Source organism: Tachysurus vachellii, chromosome 26 (assembly GCF_030014155.1).
Source record: "Tachysurus vachellii isolate PV-2020 chromosome 26, HZAU_Pvac_v1, whole genome shotgun sequence".
In the NCBI taxonomy this organism is placed as follows: domain Eukaryota; kingdom Metazoa; phylum Chordata; class Actinopteri; order Siluriformes; family Bagridae; genus Tachysurus; species Tachysurus vachellii.
Window position 1 is genome coordinate 6,873,461 of NC_083485.1, and position 21,158 is coordinate 6,894,618.

General features: G+C 38.6%; 1 protein-coding gene across 3 annotated transcripts in view; it reads right to left on the bottom strand.

Annotated features, from left to right (window-relative positions):
• The window catches only part of coro1cb (coronin, actin binding protein, 1Cb), a 31,380-nt gene extending 18,204 nt beyond the window's left edge, over nt 1–13,176 (bottom strand). For 2 of the 3 annotated variants that reach the window (XM_060863229.1, XM_060863228.1), the window contains exons 1-3: nt 12,067–13,176; nt 11,014–11,925; nt 1,783–1,982 (exon numbers count right to left, since the gene is read on the bottom strand). In XM_060863229.1, the coding sequence (XP_060719212.1) occupies nt 1,783–1,982; nt 11,014–11,925; nt 12,067–12,763 (1,809 nt within the window). In that variant the 5' untranslated portion in view covers nt 12,764–13,176. Of the gene's footprint in view, nt 1–1,782; nt 1,983–3,878; nt 5,111–11,013; nt 11,926–12,066 lie in introns of those variants that run through there. The other variant, XM_060863230.1, reaches the window with a different exon arrangement.
• Between the last annotated feature and the right edge of the window lie 7,982 nt (nt 13,177–21,158).

A 21,158-nucleotide genomic window follows, 5' to 3' on the forward strand; every position in this document is an offset into this window, starting at 1 on the left:
AGGCTGTATTGTTCTTAGGCAGAATGTAAGTGCATTTATTTGCTTTGATGATAAGATGTGAAATAATAATAAAACAATAAAAAATAAAAAATTCAATCTTTTTCTCTATTTCTGCACTCCAAGATTTAAGAATTGGCAGTTATAGTAATAATGCTTTATGTTTTATGAAAGGTGTTTTTGAATATTCACAAAGTGAAGAAAAAGATGGTAGTTGAATAAGGACTTTTAGCAGTGGATTTTAGTTAACAAAAAATAAATGCAGAAAAAAGTATAAAGACTTTGTCAGAGAAGATTTTTTCAGTATAATTCTTTTTAACAATGCAGAATTGCCATTCTTAACATTTTTAGCTTGCAACACAAACTAAAAAATTTTGAAGAATTTTGGTCTTTTTCCAATTTTCAACTAAACCAGTATATGCATGATTTTGAGTTGCTATGATCAAATGATAGGCTCGTTATTATAGTGGCCTGTGAGTGTGTGCATAGGCGTAAATCCCGGGGGGGACGGAGGGGGCATGTCCCCCATCCGAGGATTGTCCCCGCTCCAAAAAAAAATATTTAAAAAATATCGCACTCTCTGTTGTGAAAAATATATGTATGTATACCTAAATAATTGTGTAAGTAGAAAAAAAACAAACGCAAAAAATGCATTTAGAAACAGTTGAGTTCCCCCTCCCCTTCCTCACAGTGGTTTGACCCACTACCTGCTTTCCCAGTTCATCTCACCTACTCTGCACACACGAGTCAGATGTGTGGCTGTGGCTCAGTTAATGTTGAACTCCATTAAGTAGGGCATTTTATTCACTTTAAATACAGTGATTCTCTTCAATGCAGTTGATGCAGACTCATTCATAAATTAGTTGCGGCAAAAATGCTGATTACCGATGTAATTTCCCATGAGTCTGCTATATTAGCGATTAAAATATTACTTATCTAGTTAACGTTAGCTTGTTTACAATAGCTTGTTGCATAGTGCACTGCAACTAACACGCCTAAATAAAATAAAATAAAATTTTAAACCTTTTTTATTTCCTTGTTTTTATTGTTCTGATTTTTTTTTTATAATAGTTTTACTTTCTTTATGTAAAGCACTTTGAATTACCATTGACTGTATTATTTGTGTCCCCTTCAAAAATTGCTCATGAGAAATTTTATATTTTTTGTCCCCCCCCACTATTAAATGAAATTTACGCCCATGAGTGTGTGTACATAATCATGCAGATACAGGACTCCAAATCTGGGCAATGTTCTTTTCAGCCATCATAATAGGGGAAGTGTGCTCTTAGTGATTTAGACCATGGCATGATTACTGGTGCAAGAAAAACTAGTTTTAGTATTTCTATAACTGGTGATCTCCTGGGATTTAACTGTATAAGGGTCTATATCATTTACCCAGAATGGTAAATGGGAAGGAAATACTCTGATGATGTGAGATGTTAATGGAAAATGGCCAGACTGGTTTAAGCTCACAAAATGGCATTTTGACTATAGTCTAGACTGGTGGAGGTAGTGTAATTTTGTGGTGAATGTTTACTTGGCACAATTTGGACCTCTTAATAGCAATCATGTTCTGGACCATGTGTATTGCTTCATCACCACAGTTTATACTTCATTATGATAATGCACGTCAAAAAGCAGAAGTCATCTAAAATTGGTTTCCCCATCACCAGATCTTAATTTAATACAACACTTCTGACAGGCAATTGAATGGGAGATTCGAGGCATGAAAGTGCACCTGACAAATCTGTGCATATTTAAGAAATACAGGTTAATATAAGTTACCTTTTGAAGAGGGAGGACAATAAAGGCTCCACCCCCACTGGCATCCACAATGATGGCAACAAATTTGGGGTTAACAGCACAAAAAGCACTGTCCCAGGTGACCCGTGACACCCTGATGTCATCATAACACTGATCATTTTTCACCGCCTGGCCAAAAACATGGCGGAATTTGCTCTGCCGAACCACACGCCTGATCATCTCTGAAGGAAAACAGATCAGAGAAAGCCATTTGACAGACATTAGTGTTAACATTTGTTCACAGTTAAGTCCATAATTATTTGGACAGTGATACTTTTGCAATTCTTCACCAGCACAATAGATTTGAAAAATAGACTGTACATGCACATGCATAGACAGTTCATCCATTTTCACAGGCTCAAATGTAATTGGACAATTTACTTCATGGACTGGTGTCACCTGTTTCCTCATTATAAATTAAGGAGGTCTGGAGTTGATTCTCAAGTGCTGAATTTGGTAGCTGTTCACAGAAACTCAAAATGCATTCAAAAAAAGGTGCCAATGCAAGAAAATGAGATCATTATTAGTTTGAAAAAAAAAAGCACATACTGTACTTTAAAGGACCAAGTCAATTATTTGGTATTTTTAAAGAAGGAATGCGTTGGTGAGCTCAGCAACACCAAAAGTCCTAAAAGACCATGGAAATCAGTTGATTTGTGGATGATTGCAGAAATCATTTGCTGGTGAAGAAAAAGCCTTCACAACCTCCTGCCATGTACACTCTGTATACATGGTCAAAGTTTACAATCATAAAATGTGTTCCACAATGTAAATACAGAGAGTTTATACCGAGATACAAACCACTAGTAACACTCAATAATAGACAAGGCAGGTTGGACAAACAAAAAAAAGCATGCCCATTTTTGAAACAAGATTTTTGGGACAGATGAAACCAAGATTAACAGTTGTAATTCCTAAATTGTTAATGCGATATTTGCCTTAAACACCTGTAATTAAAGCTGAAAGTCTAGACTTCAATCGCTTTTTGGTAACTTTATTTAAAATCTACTGTGGTGGTGTACAGAGGCAATGTATAATGTATTGAAATTAGCTTTCTGTTTTACCACATGATCATTTAAGTGTGTAAATAAAAAACAGCCTATCATGTAGCTATATTGCAGTTCAGTGTGATGCAGTAACAGTGGAAAAATTGTTATAATGATTATAGAAGTCTATAGAAGAATTTAGTATTATTTATTTAGTATCATTTACAAAAACCTAGTCTGTAAAGTAACAAAAGTATGTTGACCAGTTTGTAGATAAATGTCGCTACAAAGGTGTAATTATAACAATGGTAACATTGGTAAAATTATATGATTGAGTAGTAAGATTGTGTATGTTATTGCAAATGCGTTTAAAATTATGCAGCTAAAAGACAAACGCCGACGTTTAAGTCAGTTGTAATCTTCAGCCATGCTGCTGAGGTAAACTTGTACTGATGATTTTTTCCCCTCCCATGTCTTTTTTTAACCAATTCTAAGGCTGTGTTTAGCCTGCAGATCTTCCTTTGCTTCTGTGTGATGATGGCTCACTGCATTAACAATGATGCCTATCCCGATACACAGATTATGAAAAAAAAATCGCCTTAAAGAAGGTGGCATTAAAATTGGAGGGTTTTACAAGCAAAACGAAAGGACAAGCCAAAAAAAAAATCAAATGAATGCTCTGCAATGTGCTGCTATTGTCGCTGAACTCAGATCTGTCTTTCTGCTATGAACAAACAAATGGATGCAGTTATTAGTATTTCAGTGTGTAAATGATAATATCGATCAGGTTGGCAGTGCTTGAGTCTTTCTTATGTGGTTAGCTGAAGATAAATACAATTTCAGGACAGAAGATGGTGGAGAATAACCTGAATTAACGCGGCAATACACAAAGCTACTGTATAAATAACAGTGTGCTGCTAAAACGTGAAATGATTGCACTTATTACTGAACAAAATGCGCTTAATGATTTGAATAGCAAACGCCAGCTGGTCGTAACTGCTCATGTCCCGGTGCATTCATTGTAAATCAGTGATGCCTGATAAATCAAGCGTTTATTGCTAAACATAATACCTTAAGATCATAATAGCTTACCTTTTATAGAAATGGTTCTTCTTCCGAAGCCTAGGTAATCAAAACATTGATATATCCTCCAGCCTAAATACTAAGGTGTTATTGCTGTTAGATGCAAAATCTTTACCCCTTCTTCTTTATCTGAATGAAATAGAGCAACGCCCTTTTTTGCTTCTCTACCCTTCCCCTCCTCCACAATGATATGCACTATATTCCCGACCTCATCTTAAACACACGCTAGCAACACTCTAATACTCTCAAATGTTTGGAACAGAAAATGTTAAGCCACTAACTAAATAGTTGATTAATATGGTTAACCATAATCAAGTAGCAGACCCATTACCAGCAGATTCACTCTAATATTGTTTCACCTAGTACAGTCTTCTATTTGTCCCTCTGGGGAAACCATGTCAAGTGGTACTAATATTATTAAAAGTAATTAATCAATAAATTTGTTAATAGATGAGAGAACTCACCCCAAAGGGAATGCCAGTCCAAAACTGACACAAGCTTTATGGCAGAATAGCATGTGCTATAAGAGGAGCAAGTTAATGTGGTACACCAGTTGCTTATTTGCTTTATGCTTAAGAGGAGCTACACATTCAGGCCCATCTGAATTAAAAAGCCAAGCTGAATTATACACATGTGCAGAGAGAACTATGCTTGAGCAGGTCAGAAGTATATTGTCAGAAGTTCCTTTTAATGGGGTTAGAGGAGGGGAATTGGCTCCTATAAATGTTGGCTGCAACTGGACCCTAGACACTAGAATAGTGCATCACTCCTCTGCCAACCAAAACAGTGGGTGCAGTGCAGTCATCCTGTCTTGTTGACCAATGCCATCTGCAGTCACCCCAATCCACAGCAGACCCACTAAGTGGTGGTTTGTACTCATAGGTGTATACATCAGGACTTGATGGAGTCAGGCAGTGTGCAGACCCAGATTTACCAAAGCCTGATACCATGCAAGGCGTTGGAAATGTGCCATCCACCTTGGATTGGATATTCTTCTGCCCACAACACGTGACTCTGACAAGGTGTTGGTATGTGAAAAGATGGCAGTACCTCCAGCTGGCAATGTCCCCACTGGACATTTATATAACATAATAACCTAATTGGGAGCAGCATTTGTAGCACATAAGGCAGGCTGGGCTCACAGTGAACCCAGTGACGTATATGATTTGAGGTGTCCTTTGCTACATAATCTTTCACGTCTAAGGGCATTAAAGGATAGACAACCCCATAGTGGCATGTTTGTAAACAGTGGAACCCAATGAACCAAGCGAAAACCCACTCAAGCACTGGAAGAGCATGCAAAACTCTGCACAGACATTAACTCAACTTCAAGATCAAATCAAGGACCCTGTAGCTGTGAGCAGCAGATCTATGCATGGTACCATAAATTATTATATATCATTAATAAAATAATTAAAATGTTTACAATTTACAAACATTACAATATACCCAGTCACTTTTCAAAACAAACGAAGACTCCTAAATAAATCACATCACTACCTAAATTAGATATTAATGTTAACTTTGCTCTGATAGCAAACTACAAAAAACATTACCTGACCAATCATATGACATGCTTTATATCCCAGTTCCAAATCAAGCACACTGTTCATGATCACCAACACTTTTCAATAGTTTAGTCAATAATCTAGTCAATCATTCTTTCATCTTTGGATTTTATAAGTGATGCTTTGACCATATTGTTCTGATTGACATTATGGTTCTATATAAAGTTATTATCTAGAGTTACTCTAGTGTCCTAGTATATTGCATTCTGTTTGCTGATCACTGGTCCTCACTTGCTTTTCACTGTGAGTTTGTTCACCCATTTTAATTTTAAAATAATCATGTATTTGCTGTAGATCCAAACCTTGGGCGGAAAGTTTTGACATGTAAAGTTAGGTAAAGTTTTTGACATGTAAAGGAAGGTTTATGAAGAGCAACAACAGCTGGCCATCATTCATGATAGGCTTGATGAGCTGAAAATCAAGACAGTGTCTATTGGGAAATTAACCAGTAAGGGTCTATGATCACAGAAGAAGACTGTGCAGGAGGATATAGGCTGGGACATGCTGGACAAGAAGAAGGAAGAGACTGGAGCCCACTCCAAAGCTAGCTCCCCTTAGCACATGTCAGACATGACCACCCCAGAGAGTGAAATGGTGGCTCTGATTAGAGACTTCCTGGAAATCCAACAAAGGGCTTCCTTTATGAACTATGAAGGTATCAGAGAGTTTTTACAGCACTGAAGAACACCAAAGCCAATAGCAATGCCTAAATCAACCGAGAGTCTGTTAGACCTAGACCTTTTTATTGTGTCACCTGCACCAGTAATAATCTGCTGTGCCCTAATAAAATAAAATCCCTTCTTTGAATTTTTCTTATTTTAAGTTCTAAAATTCCTCAAAGCAACACTATCTTCACCTACTCTCATGGACAAAAGTGTTGGTACCCTTCCATTAAAGAAATAACTAACAAAAATGTCAGTTAAAAAAGGAATTAGATATTACCAAGGAATTGTAGTTTTAAAAAAAAGCATTTAAAAAACACATGTCTTCAGACTTGTAATCAGTCAGTCTGGCTATTTAAATTGTGAAAAAAAGTCTCTGTGCTGTTTGGTATAATGGTGTGCACCACACTGAAAATGAATCACAGAAAGCTAGGGAGAGAGCTTTCTCAGGAGATTAGAAGGAAAATTGTAGATAAGCATGTTAAAGGTAAAGGCTATAAGACCATTTCCAAGCAGCTTGATGCTCCTGTGACTACAGCTGAACATATTATTCAGAGATTTAAGGTCCACAGACCCAACCTCCTTGGACTTGGCCGCAAGAAGAAAATTGATGACAGAGTGAAGAGACAGATAATACGAGTGGTAACCAAAGAGCCCAGAACAACTTCAAAAAAGATTGTGAAAATAAGAGGTGAACTCCAAGGTTAAGGCACATCAATCTCAGATTTCACCATCTGTCACTATTTGAGCCAAAGTGAACTTAATGGAAGAAGATCAAGGAGGACTCATCTGTTGAAAGAAAATCATAAAAAAAAGTGAGACTGGAATTTGACAAAATGCATATTGACACACCACAAAGCTTCTGGGAGAATGTCCTCTGGACAGATGAGATATAAATGGAGTTTTATAGCAAGGCTATATGATCAGTTTTATAGCAAGGCTATATGATCAGCTCTATGTTCACAGACACCAAAATGTAGCATACAAAGAAAAGAAAACTGTATCTATTGTGAAACATGGAGGAGGCTTGGTTATGTTCTGAGGCTGCTTTGCTGCATCTGGCACATTGTGTCCTGAATCTGTACAGGGTACAATAAAATATCGACTATCAAGGCATTTTGGTGAGCGGTATCAAGGTGATATACTGTATGCAGAAGTCTCATTGAGAGTTACAGAAATTGCAGCCGTGAACTCTGTATATCATAACTAGGAAAAAAGAGGTACAAAGGTAGGCTATGTTTGAAACTAACTAAAGTTATAAAATTATAAGACAAGCTATTTTGACTCCTGTAGCTGCATATCTGAAAAATCTTTTTACCATGCGCGAGAGCCATCTAGCAAGGACAGTTGGTGCAAGTATTTACCAGAAAGTTGCTGGAGACATACATTGCTATAGATAAGCAGAGAGCTGTTTTCTATGGTGACCTGCAGGAGATTCTATGTTATAGAAATTCAGTATCTCTGCAGAGACTTATTGTCAGAATTTCAGTCAATCATCTACAACCCAAAGGGGAAACACTTACTTCAGTCCTTGACATCCCTTGTCCCTTATGGGAAAAACAGGAAGTAGCATGGTATCCCCCATGGAAAAGAAGCGAAGGGAGGGCATGTGCACTGAAAAAAAAGATGAAGCTGGTCTCTATCCTCTGCAGCCGGGAAGTGAGACTGGGCAAGCAATAATCAGAGTGGCATCCCCCACCGAATCTGATGCAGAGTGATGCTGGAAACTGAAAAAGGAAATCCCAAATAAAGAAACAAACGTCCTCAACAAAAGGTGGCGGGAAATGTAGAGGGGAAAAATGGCCCAAACACCATAGGGTCAGGTAAGCTTTGGTGTTAACCCACTGGGTCTTAATGGTGTAGTCCTTCTGTCAGAAAACAAGTGCCCCCACAGGAACAAAATCCAGACCCAAATGTGGGGATAGCCAAAACAGACACGATTTATTAGCAAAATAACCTGGAACACCAATTGTGAAGGAAAACTTGTATACAAACACTGAAGACACCAACTGATCACAAAAGACAAAATGTAACAACAATAAAACAAAGACAGAACAGAGACAAGAACACCATGCAACGGGGTGGAGATAAATAGGAAAGGAATTTAGACACACTAGGATCAGGTAAGTAAACCTGGAAAACAAGCAATTAAAAACAACACATAAACAAAGACATGGTAACACAAAGCCGGAACGCCTCCTAACGTTCCTAATGTCCAAGCCTGACACTTGAAAAATGGTGCTTTCTATCAGGGGCGTAGCCATCATTTAAAAAGTGGGGGGGACGAAATGTCTAGTGTTGTCGGTTTTTTTTTTCAGTTAACCCTTGTGTAAATGACAGATTTTATTTTTAATCATGATTTTTTAAATCATGCTTTATATGCGTTATGATTATATATGATTATAAAGAAATCTTATAAGAAAATCTTTTCTTATAAGAAAGAAATAGAACAGCTTGCCACTAGGACAGTACCCTTAAAAGCCACATGTTCTCACCTGTAAAGCTTCTTGTGTGACATCCTGAATCTGCCCTGACAAACCTATGCTGTCTGTTTCTTGCTCATTCTTGACAACACATAAAAACATAAAATTAGTGCAATAATGAAAGAGCAGCCCATTAAATAAAGATCGTACCTATCAGCATACTGTAACGTTTCCCCTGTGATCTACCCTCATTCACTGGACTACATTACCCATCATCCTTTGCACCCCGTCATCCACCATGTTTGTTTCCCGTCTTCATCTGTCTGTTCACCTGGACTCTATTTATACTCATCACCACTGTCTTCACTCATTGTCAGTTATCGTCTTTACTACGTTGTGTGTATGTGTGATTTACCTGCTCCTTATTATTAAAATGACATCTTTAATGTCACTATTCGTCGTCTTTGTCTCTGTCGTGTACATACAGTGACACATACTTGATATTATGTAGAATTGGCAGTTAAACATGCTGTAAAATCTCAGTTCAACATTATCTTTATTCTTATTTGAAGGGTTTTGATAACACACTTGTTAAAACAAAAGACGTTATAAAAGAGTTTATATAACGTTTGTCAAAGCAGCTATTTTTCCTTATAATCCTTTAAATTAAAACTTGCTAATTATTCAACAAGAGCAACAGACAGAGTTACTAAACATTGTGCAACACAATTCTGATACCATATGCCAACTTACACTGCTTGACATTTTTATAAAAAAGGAGTGAAGCGTTTTTTGCCGCTTTGAGCTCATTGTAACCGAATGCTGGACCGCGGGTGCGACTCGAGCTACAGTACTGGGGCGCGTGATGATGACGTGACAAGTGAGTGACTGATTGCCGTGATCGTCATGTATAGACTATCTTAAACTTTCTTGTCTCTTTGAATTTTAAATCACTCTGCATTTATATACATTGCTCCATTAAAACCTCAACATGTGGTGAACACAACTCTCCACTAAAAAAGTGCGGGGGACGAATTTACTTCTTATAAAAAGTGCGGGGGACATGTCCCCCGCGTCCCCCGCGTAATCTACGCCCCTGCTTTCTATGTTTCAAAGATATTTAAATATCTTGTGGTGTCTGAATGGTGTAGATCTCTAATTTTGCACCTTACACATACCATTCCCTGGTCAGGGCACCTAGTACACCAGAAAATATACCACAGGATCAGTTCTCATTTTGAATTGGCCCTCAATGTACTCAAATCCACATTCCCTGTCTGCCAGAAAACTAATGTTGTTTGCAGGTCAGCCAGAGCACCACTGTATCCATTCTCAGTGATCTCCACACCCTACAGGAGGATTGCCATGACTATCGTTGGACCTCAAAAGAGAAGGGATGCTGGAAACAAATAAACATTGGTCATATGTAACTATGCAATCCAGTACACTGAAGCTTTTTCTCTAAGCCTATTTATTGCTGCTAAGATAATCAGTGCACTTGTGTCCCCTAGAGTTTTACAGTTCAAGCTGCTGTATGGCTGGCCAGTTCAAGGGCCACTGGACCTGCTGAAGAAGAGCTGGGAGGCACCCCCATCGTCTGCAGAGCAAGGCATCCTCGAGTCAACCTTGAGAAAGCCCATAAAACACATGAACTATGCTATGACCAGTATGCTTGGGACTGTGAGTACCTGCCTGGACAGAAGGTGCTGCTGCTAATGCCATCCTTTGTGGGAAAACATGTCGATGATATGGCAAAGACCACAATCCTCAGGAAGATGGGGCCAGTCACATACAAGTACACCACACAGATAAGAGGAATGAGAGAAAAGTCTGCCATGTCAATCTCATCAAAGAGTGGCAAGAGAGGACACCTGAGGGAAGAAGGCCTTGATTACAATCAAGGTGGTCCCTGAGGATGAGAAAGCTGATGAAGATCAGCAGATGACAAGGATCTGAAGCATTCCTCAACTGTGATAAGCCTGGAGCTTCTGAATAGTGATTAAATGAAGCATGTCCTCAAAATTTTCACTAAAAACCCCAGGCTCTTATATTGATATAATGATATCAACATACCTTTGATTTATAAACATTAATTTCATCTCAATCAACATTGGGAGTTCAGAGAACAAAACAAGTTGTGTGAGTTGGAATATCATGTGATCCTTAATGTAGAAAGAACAATAACCAATTGCTGATGAAGGTGAATGTTAAAGAGGTGACAATAACAAGGACTAAATTTTAGAGGAAGAAAACTTGAGAGAAACTTGACTTAAATATAAATCTTTTCAGTATACAATTTAAAAGTAAATTAGTATTTTAGTATGTTTTTTATTTATATATTTGCATTTATATCTGTTTATTTATTACTCTGGCTTTGTGTTCTCTATGATAGAGCAGTTACTTTAATTAAAAACTTTTAAATAATGATAGACAGCAAGGATTCCCTATAACACACTTTTTATTAGTCAAAAAGTCTAGAGAGTTTACTTACCTTTCTTTGGGGACAGTCTCTTTTCCATTTGACAAGAAAAAGGCTTTTTGACGTCAGACGTTTTGCTCATTTCCAATATTTTAATGTTATCGTTTTCAGCATTAGCACTGCTGCTTTTATGTGTCCTGTCTTGTCTAATAAGTTCTGGTCTGAAAAAAACATTGTCATCCAAAGTATCGGAGTTGCTATAAGTAACTGGAAAATTGTCTCTGTCTGTAGCAAAGATTGCTTTTTTATCCTCATCATGCACAGTTCTGCAAATATATGGTTTGTAGTCAGAACTTTCATATGTTAAAATGCCTGCTGTGTCTTTAAAAATTGAGACACTGATTGGTAAGATATTGTCTCTCTCACTGGCAACAAATGGATTTAGTGGCTTCTTTGGTACTGGTGGTGGAGGGCCTTTAATTTTTGCCTTTTTTTCTAATACATGTCTTATTTCATCTAAATTTGGAAAAATTGTAGGAATATCTACTTTAGGCTGAAAACTGGTAACAACCCCCCGTGTGATGTACATATATGATGGTAAGTCTAATGTGTCTGAACAAAAAGACATGTCAAGATCTGTAGGCAACTTGTCAAAGTCCTCAGAGACATAGTTTAATGCTGACTCTCTTCTTCCCATTTTGATGTTTTTCTGCAGAAGCTCAGAATATGGCAGAGGCTTGTCTACTGCATGGTTAACATCTTTACCAAAAGGATTTTTTGGTTTCTTTGGAACCGGTGGTGGTGGTCCTTTGCTTTTAGCTGATTGTTGCTTTGGGGTATCTCTAACCAAGCTATCTGAGATCATGTTCTGTATCTTAGTTTCAGCTACAGGTAATATGTGAATTTGTGCTGGTGGTGTAATGACAGCAGTGGAAGGGTCTTGTTTCAAGGGAGCTGTAATTATCACTCTTTCATCAGCATTATCTGGAAAAGAAATAAACTCTAATGAGTTACTCATATGTTACCTAGGGAAATTTAAAGCTTTGTAATGAAGGCACACCTGATTTTTTCCAAACATATGTACAATTCTCTGCGAGTATTTTTTTTGTTAAAGATAGGTCTTACCTGTGTTGCTGTAATTAACTTCTTTATTTGACTCAAGTCTTCTTTTCTTGGGTACCTCTCCTGCTCCTACTTGTGACTGTACACTAAAGTCACTAGATAATTTTTGCAATGGAGAACTATTGCTTTCTTGTAGGATTATATTAGGGACTATGTGAGTTTCCAATGTAACTTCATCACTCAACTCATCTACATACCCAGGTGATGTGTTCATTGTGTAGTTTTCCATAAATTTTGATGTCTCTTTTCCGTGTTTGAGCGTGATTATTTCATGATCAGTCAAGGCACTGTTTTGATTCAAGCCTGAGTGGAATGCACTTGACCGATTAATGAAGCCTTCCTCAAATTTTAACTGGACCAGAACTTCATCTGAATTAGTGAGATCTTTAACAGCTCCAGGGTCAGATGCAGTTGTCTCTTGTGAACAACTTGAGTAGTCCTTCTGATTTATACACGATCCACCTGTAGTAAAACATACTTCTTTTTCCTCACTTTTGCCCAAACTGCAGTCATGGTTCCCTGGCACATTCAAGATTTGTACAGATTGAGATGTTTTCCTCTTTATTTTCTCATTCATATTGTCTCTTTTTCCTTTGTCGCTTTTTATATTATTGTCCTCTTGTTGAGATGTGAATGAAATGTCATTGGTCTCAAGAAGCACACAGTTATTCTCTCTTGGACTGACCAGACATTGTGACATGTTGGGAGAATCTATGAATTCAGACAGGATTAAGCTAGTCAATAATTTGGTGCGGGTCTTTAGTAGATAAGTGTCCTTTGAGAGAGCGTTCCTGACTGCAGGCTGCACAAACTGCGTACTGGGGTCAATGTATCTGCTATCCAGACATTTCCAAATACATTCCTTTACTCTCTGTCAATGACCACATTTCCACTTTGGTTGAGGCTTACCGTTGTCAACAGGAGAAGATTTGAAACTTTCTTGAAGCAAATGTCCAACCGGTGAGGAATTTTGTTCTTCTATATATACTTGGTTAGTTTTGGAAGTATTAGAGCACTCTTGCCACTGTCCTGTAGAGGTTTCTTAAATTAAACTTTCTCCTCTTAGCCAAAGCTGTATCTGTTACTAGGACTTCTGTGTCTGTGTCTGTCGGATAGCCTCTGTGTAGAAAACAAATCTGTTCCTGTTACTGATATATAAATATAACCACGTTATTATACTATCCCCTCCTATCTAATTCTCTCCTATGTTCCTCTCTCGTTACTCTCCTACAGTCATGTTGTGATGTCTATAATTAAACGACTGTCAGCACACCAGTGAGTCACAGATCCAAAATTGGAACAGGGCAACTGGCTCAGATTGGTCATCAGGTGCAGAGGTCACATTAGTTCTAAAGGGGAAAACCCACAGACTCCAAAAATATTCTTTGGGTCTCAACAAAAGCATTCCAGACTTGACACATATATATACTAGATATATATACTATAATACTATAAACACTATACTTTTTTACTGCCTAGGAAAGTGTGAATTACACTATCACACTTTTCAGTATTTCTTACATTTCTTGTATGTAATACATAAAAACAGAAAAGAATTCATAGTAATTGAAGCAATGAAGTCATAGCCACATATATATTTACAATTTATTTCAGTATAAAGTTCTAGATATGATGTGCAGTTTTGTGACAGATTCCCCCTAGCTAAATTTAACAAATACAACTTAATCGAGCAGCCAATTGTTTCAGATCCAGAAAAGATATGGTAAATCTGTGTGTACTTCCTTACATGTGTGCTTACCGCTTCACAAACTATAGGGTAAATCAAATTTTATAATACATTCAGGTATTGGTAATATCAGATAAATAACACATAGTATATGATATATAAATTATATAATAAATAGTTCCCAACAATGTTTTTAAACTGATGATACCCAGTGAACTGACATCAGGATATGTTTTTTAATTAGGCACTCTATAGTCATTGTATAGTTTTGAATTAGGAATACATGGGTATGTGAATAGTCATGAAACTTGAATGGTAGGGACCCCCTCATGCATTCTCACTAAAAATGACCACTAGAGAGTGATATTCTTGTTTAGGACATTAAAAACAAGCTCTTGAAAAATATATACAATTCTTTAAAAAATTAGAGTCACTCAAACAATTTGCCTTTTAAAACCTGTAGCTCTATCTGTGTAAAATGTGTGATGATTTGCACAATATGATCAACTTACTTTTTGATCAAACAAGTCCTAGAATCTTTGTTGCATTTTCACAATTTTGCTAATAAACTGTAAAAAAATTCTTTTTTAAAAAGGGTAAAAATGTAATGGTTATTCTGAAATCAGGAATTGAACACTTAACCCACCGGCTCCTGCATGTCCTTGTCAAATGACCTTGTCAGATGTCTCACTGGACACTTCCCTTTACCTTTTGCTTTACGTTTCTCTTGCTTTTGTGTTTTCACTTTGCTTTTCATAGTCCTGCTCATAGTCTTGCTCATAGCCAATATATTGTACTGTTTTCTTTTATTTTCTTTGTTTTTTTTATTTAGTTCTGCATTGTAAGGACACAGCTGGAGCAAATTTTTTCAAGTCAAGAGGCTTTTATTATCATTCTGACCATATATATATATATATATATATATATATATATATATATATATATACATATGTATATGTATGTACTGTACAGTATGTATGTACTGTATGTAAAATGTCATTATAGTACATTTATATTACATTTATAGTACATCTATTTTCATTTTAATTTTGTTTATCTGTGTCTATTGCTAGTAATATTCTTATAAAATTGTGGGTAGATTACATTTTTGTTTTACAATAATTTGAGTTTTATTAGTTTTAAATTGAGTTTTATGTTTGAGTAATATCATTTCCACTTATTTAATTGTCTACTTGCATACCACCATTGCTCAGAACAGCTTTGGATGTTATCAAAGCAAGTATTTTGCAAATGGGTTTAATAGTGAAGTGTGGGTTTCTTTGGTAAAAAAGCAGAAAATTGGTGGACTATGCATTCAACTAGCACTTTCTTCCCTGTTTGTTGTACGTGTATAATAAATAAATAAATAAATAAATAAATAAATAAATAAATAAATAAATAAATAATAAAAAAATTAACAGTGATTTAGACAAATTTAGGTATCTTAAGTCTGTAGCCTAGTGAACCTGAGTTCATGCATTCAATGATAGAGACTTAAGCACTTTTGTAAGTCGCTCTGGATAAGGGCGTCTGCCAAATGCTGTAAATGTAAATGTAAATATATCACACAGTTTACTTTGCTGAAGTATATTTGTAGTATTATGTTACTTACGGTAATGTTATGAGGCATATAGTATGCCTAGGAACCTATATTGGGTGTGTTACGGTACTGTGGGAGAGGAAGAATAAAAGTTCTGTTAAGAAGTCATAAGATGCAAGAAGTCAAGAGATGCAATATGTCACCTCTGTCATAAGAAGAGACATTATGCTAGAGCATGTAAGTCAAAGACAGTACATGAGGTGAATATAGCAACGCTAACTTCAGATACAATGGAGGACATTGCATTTCTTGGTTCACGGACATCAGGAAGCCCCTGGATGACTGAGATAAAAATCTCAAGACGATGTTCAAAATTGACACGGGGGCTGATGTAACAGCAGTCCCAGTTACACTGTACAACCAGGGCCAGTTCCAAAAACTGAAACCTCCCAGGAGAGTCCTTCAGGGACCAGGTGGAACATCACTGAAGGTAAAAGGGAAATTCTCAGCAACCCTTAGCAAGCATAACAAACATACGACTCAGGAAATCTATGTGGTGGATGGGTTGTACATGCCTTTGTTGGGCAGACCAGCAGTAACTGCACTTCAACTAGTAGCTAGGCTTGATGTTCAATTCAATTCAATTCAATTCAAATTTATTTGTATAGCGCTTTTTACAATGGACATTGTCACAAAGCAGCTTTACAGAACATAAACATAGAACAAAAGATAAACATAAGGAGTAGTATAAAGAATTAATATAATAGAATTTCAAGATATATATAGTTCACAGTGTGTATGTATGTATGCATGTATGAATGTATGTATGTGTGTATATGTATTTGTCCCCACTGAGCAAGTCTGAGGTGGCTCAGGCAGCAGTGGCAAGGAAAAACTCCCTTAGATTGGTAAAGGAAGAAACCTTGAGAGGAACCAGACTCAAGGGGAACCCATCCTCATATGGGTGACACTAGATGGTGTGGTTACAAATATACAAGTATCACAGAGTCCAACTGGAGCCGGTAGATCTGTAGATGTCTCAGGATTCTCACAGAGTCAGCCTTGTCTCAGTGGAGGTCCAAAAATTTCATCGCACGGATGTTGTCAGCTTAACTTCTAAAGAAAGGGTAGAAAAGGGGTTTCCACAACTCTTCAATGGCTTAGGCAAAATGGACGGTGAGTACAGCTTTGTGCTGAAACCAGGCGCAATACCTTTCTCCATATCGACTCCAAGACGCATTTCCCTCCCTCTCTTACCAAAGGTGAAGGAAGAATTGAGGCGTATGGAACAGCAGGGTGTAATTTCAAAGGTGGAGGAGCCAACTGAATGGTGTTCTCCCATGGTTGTGGTGCCGAAGAGTACAGGTAAAGTGAGAATTTGCACAGATCTCACGGAATTGAACAAATCGGTTATGAGAGAAAAACACCCTCTCCCTTCAATAGAAAGCACATTAGGACAACTTGCAGGAGCCAAAGTGTTTTCCAAACTTGATGCCAATGCAGGGTTTTGGCAGATTCCACTTTCGAAGGAATCCTCTTTGCTCACCACATTTATAACCCCATTTGGCCGTTACTGCTATAACTGTTTATGCTTTGGAATCTCTTCTGCACTGGAGCATTTCCAAAAGCGCATGTCCAGGATTCTTGAGAGACTGGAAGGTGTTGTTTGTCAAATGGATGACGTGCTCGTCTGGGGATCATCACAGAGCGAACATGATGAGAGGCTGAGAAGGGTGCTCTCAAAGCTTCAGGAAGCCGGAGTCGCACTCAATGAGAAATGTGAGTTTTCAAAGGAAAAAATCAAGTTCCTTGGACAGATCGTTGAGGCATCTGGGGTAAGCGCAGATCCAGATAAGCTGGAAGCAGTAAAAGCAATGAGACAGCCATGTAATGTCAGTGAAGTAAGGCGGTTCTTGGGAATGGTAAACCACCTCTGTAAATTCTTACCACATTTGGCAGCGAAAACGCAGCCACTCAGAGACTTACTGAAAAAGTCCAACATGTGGGTTTGGGGGTCGCATCAGCAAGAAGCCTTCGAGAAAATCAAAGAGGAACTGACAACACCACCAGGTTTGGCGCTGTATGATCCGAATAAGGATACAGTTGTTTCTGCAGATGCTTCTTCATATGGACTAGGTGCTGTTCTCCTCCAGAAGCAAGCAGACAATGTATGTAAACCTGTGACATATGCTTCCAAGGCTCTCAGTAACACAGAGCAACGTTATGCACAAATAGAGAAGGAGGCATTGGCCTCCACATGGGCGTGTGAGCGGTTTGCAGAGTTTCTCATTCGGAAGAGTTGTCAGCGAACGCGGGATAAAAGCAGACCCAAACGCAGGACAGCTTAACAAAAACGGGGATTTAATAAATTAAAGAAACACGAAACAGGACACAGACGTGACGACGACAGGAGACAATAGGATTCCGCGCTGCACGAAGCAACGCGGCTCAATTAAATAATACAAATAATCATTATACACAAGGGACAGGTGTGCAGAGGCGGGGCAGAAAAGACAAGGGCAGGGCAGACACGTGAACATGAAAACATAAACAAAAGGCACATGGCCAAAGTCCAGGCAGGGTCCTGACAAGAGTTTCCACATTGAAACCGATCATAAACCTCTTGTTCCTCTGCTTGGCTCCAAGACGTTGGACGAACTCCCTCCACGCATTCAGCATCTTTGCATGCGTCTTCTGAGGTTTTCATACACCATATCACATGTAGCTGGCAAAAACATCGCGACAGCAGTTGTGTTGTCTAGAGCTCCCATAAATAGTACAGCAGAAGGGCTTTCTGAAAAGGATATTGACCTGTATGCTGACTCTGTAATGGCGAGCCTTCCAGCTACTGAAATGAGGCTCAAAGAGATCCGGGAGCACCAAGAGAAAGATTTTATACTCCAGCAGCTAAAGAAGTACTGTGAGGAAGGTTGGCCAAGTAAGTTCTCGGTTGACCAAACTATCCAGCCTTACATGGCTTTCTCAGGGTCCCTTTGTGTGCATGATGGGCTCTTATTGAATGGACTCAGGATTGTCATTCCGAAATTGCTCCGAGCTGATATCCTGGGAAAGTTGCATGAGAGGCATCTGGGCATAACTAAGTGCAGAGAAAGAGCTAAGCAGTCAGTTTGGTGGCCGGGTCTCAGCAAAGACCTTACAAAAATGATTGAGAACTGTGACACGTGTGCTCGGGAAAAAATTAACTTTAAGGAGACATTGATGCCTACTGAATTCCCAACGAGGCCTTGGTCTATGGTGGGAGCAGATTTGTTCCAGAAAGACAACAAGCACTACTTGGTCATTGTGGACTACTTTTCTAGGTTTTTGAAGTTTCCAAACTGTCCTCAACATCAGCAGAAGCTGTGATTGAACACAGCACAGATTGAATCCATCTTCACACGTCATGGAATTCCTGAGGTGGTGCGCTCGGACAACGGGCCACAGTTTGCTTCTGAGGGTTTCCGGGCCTTCGCACGGGGCTGGGGTTTTGACCATGTGACTTCAAGTCCTCGCTTTCTGCAGAGTAACGGGGAGGCGGAGCGAGCTGTAAGGACCATCCTGAACCTCCTTAAGAAGTCTGCGGACCCCTACCTTGCACTTATGGCTTACCGAGCGGCCCCTCTCGCCAACGGTTACAGTCCTGCCTAGCTCCTAATGGGAAGAAAGCTCCGAACGCGAGTTCCTGTGATTCCATCTCAGCTCATTCCAGAGACTGCAGATTTGGAAAAGCTAAAACAGAAAGAACTGATGTACAGACTGAAACAGAAACAATGTTTCAACCAAAGACACAAAGCACGTGACATGACGTTCTTGCGTCCGGGTGAACATGTGTGGGCCAAAGACACTTCGGAAAAGGGCACTGTTTTGTCTACCGCTGGCTCTCCCAGGTCTTACCTTATAGAGACACCCAGAGGTACCTTAAGGAGAAACAGGTTCCATCTCTCACCAACTCCTATAGCTCCTGTGACATCTGACCTACCTGACTCGGCGGAGATACAGGCATCTCCGCACTTTGAAGATTCATCCAGCACGGCAGAAGTTCAGTTGGGTTCCCAACCGACCTCTCCATGTACCAGTCGGTACCCTTCCCGGATTAGAACTCCTCCCGGGTATCTAAAGGACTTTGCTTGTAATTAGAGAGAAGCACCGATTGGTCAATGGGGCAGAATAATCCCCACACTCGGTTGAAGGTTTTGGGTAGCCCACCCCATCCTTCTAGGTATTGAAACTCTTGAATGAAAATGAATGAAAAAAAAAACAATGAGGAAGATTGTTGAAAGTTGTTGGTTATATATTTACATGTTCAATGTCTAATAAGAAAGTGAAGTATAGTCATTGCTGGTTTATTTGCTCCCCCATGTGTTAAATAAAGAAAAGAAAGTAAGAATCTTATTTGTGGAAGGGGGATGTAGTATTATGTTACTTACGGTAATGTTATGAGGCATATAGTATGCTTAGGAACCTATATTGGGTGTGTTACGGTACTGTGGGAGAGGAAGAATAAAAGTTCTGTTAAGAAGTCATGGCCGGCTGTCGCGTGGTCCATTTATGAAAGGTTTATGTTGTACCTATTAAACGACAGAACAATATTTTCCTTTTATGTGTATATATTTTAAGTAGTTTATCAGACACAGTTGCATTGTTGCCAGGGGGTGACTTTTCTCTCTTGTCTCAGTCCTCACAGAGACCACAGAACTGAAGGTGTGTCATCAACAATATTACCAGTACACTCATATGTTAGAGTTTTCAAAGTATAAGTGTATCATTTTACTATATTTAAGCTTTATGCATCATATTGTATGTGTCTAGGATTGTGTGTATGTATTGTGGCACAAGATAATGTGATGTAGGTTTTGATGGAAATGAGTGAAATGCACTTAATGCTTTCACGCCATAGAAAATGAGCAATATTTTAGTTTTATGGGCTACCTGCCAGCCACCTCTTTAGATATTTTCAAGTTAGGTATTTTGTTCAAAAATGTTTTCCTGGCTTTCCCTCAGCTCCACCTCTCCAACACTTGGAAGGTTTGCTTACGTATAAATCACAACGAAAAGGTGCTGTTTCTGAGATCTATAAACATATTCTGGATTTCTATGGCCAGACTACCTCCAAAACAAAGGCTTTGGGAGGGAAAACTGAGACTTCAGCTTTGGACAGGTGGTGGGATAGTGTTGTGAATGGCTTTGGTAATGTCTCATGTGCTCGTCTCGCACTTATCCAGTTTAAGGTCCTTTATAGGGTGCATTTTTCTAAATATAGATTGTCTCAAATTTACCCAGATGTCGAGGACAAATGTGACAGATGCGCTAACTCACAATGTCACCTGAGTCACATGTTTTTTTTTTTCTGTCCACAACTATATAATTATTGGTCGGGTTATTTCAGTACGATGTCCACTATTCTGGGAGTACATTTGCAACCCTGCCCATTGATTGCTATATTTGGACTTCCAGATGAAACATCTCAGTTAAACTGTATGCAAAAAGAAATTATTATGGGGGGACGCTCTATGGCGGCAAAGCAGTAAGTCGTGTTTGGCAGGGCTCCTGGCATGCTTACCTAATGTAGTGTTTTTTCTTAAAGTATTATTTCAAAACTCGACTCCAGAAGTTTTAGTACTGGACCCTCTTGCTAAGTTGATTCTAAAAACTACGGAAATGGCGACAAATCTCAGAAAATACAAGCACACGGGATCTGCGGGCGATAGGCCAAACGCCTCCTCTGACCGGAATATTTCTAAGGCCAGGAGTGAATCGGCTCCACCCTCACCAAATCCCAGCGAAATGGATACGTCTGGTTTGAAGTCTGAAATACTTCTTGCACTGAAGTCTGATATTTCAGCGGTGATTAAATCAGAACTGAAGGAT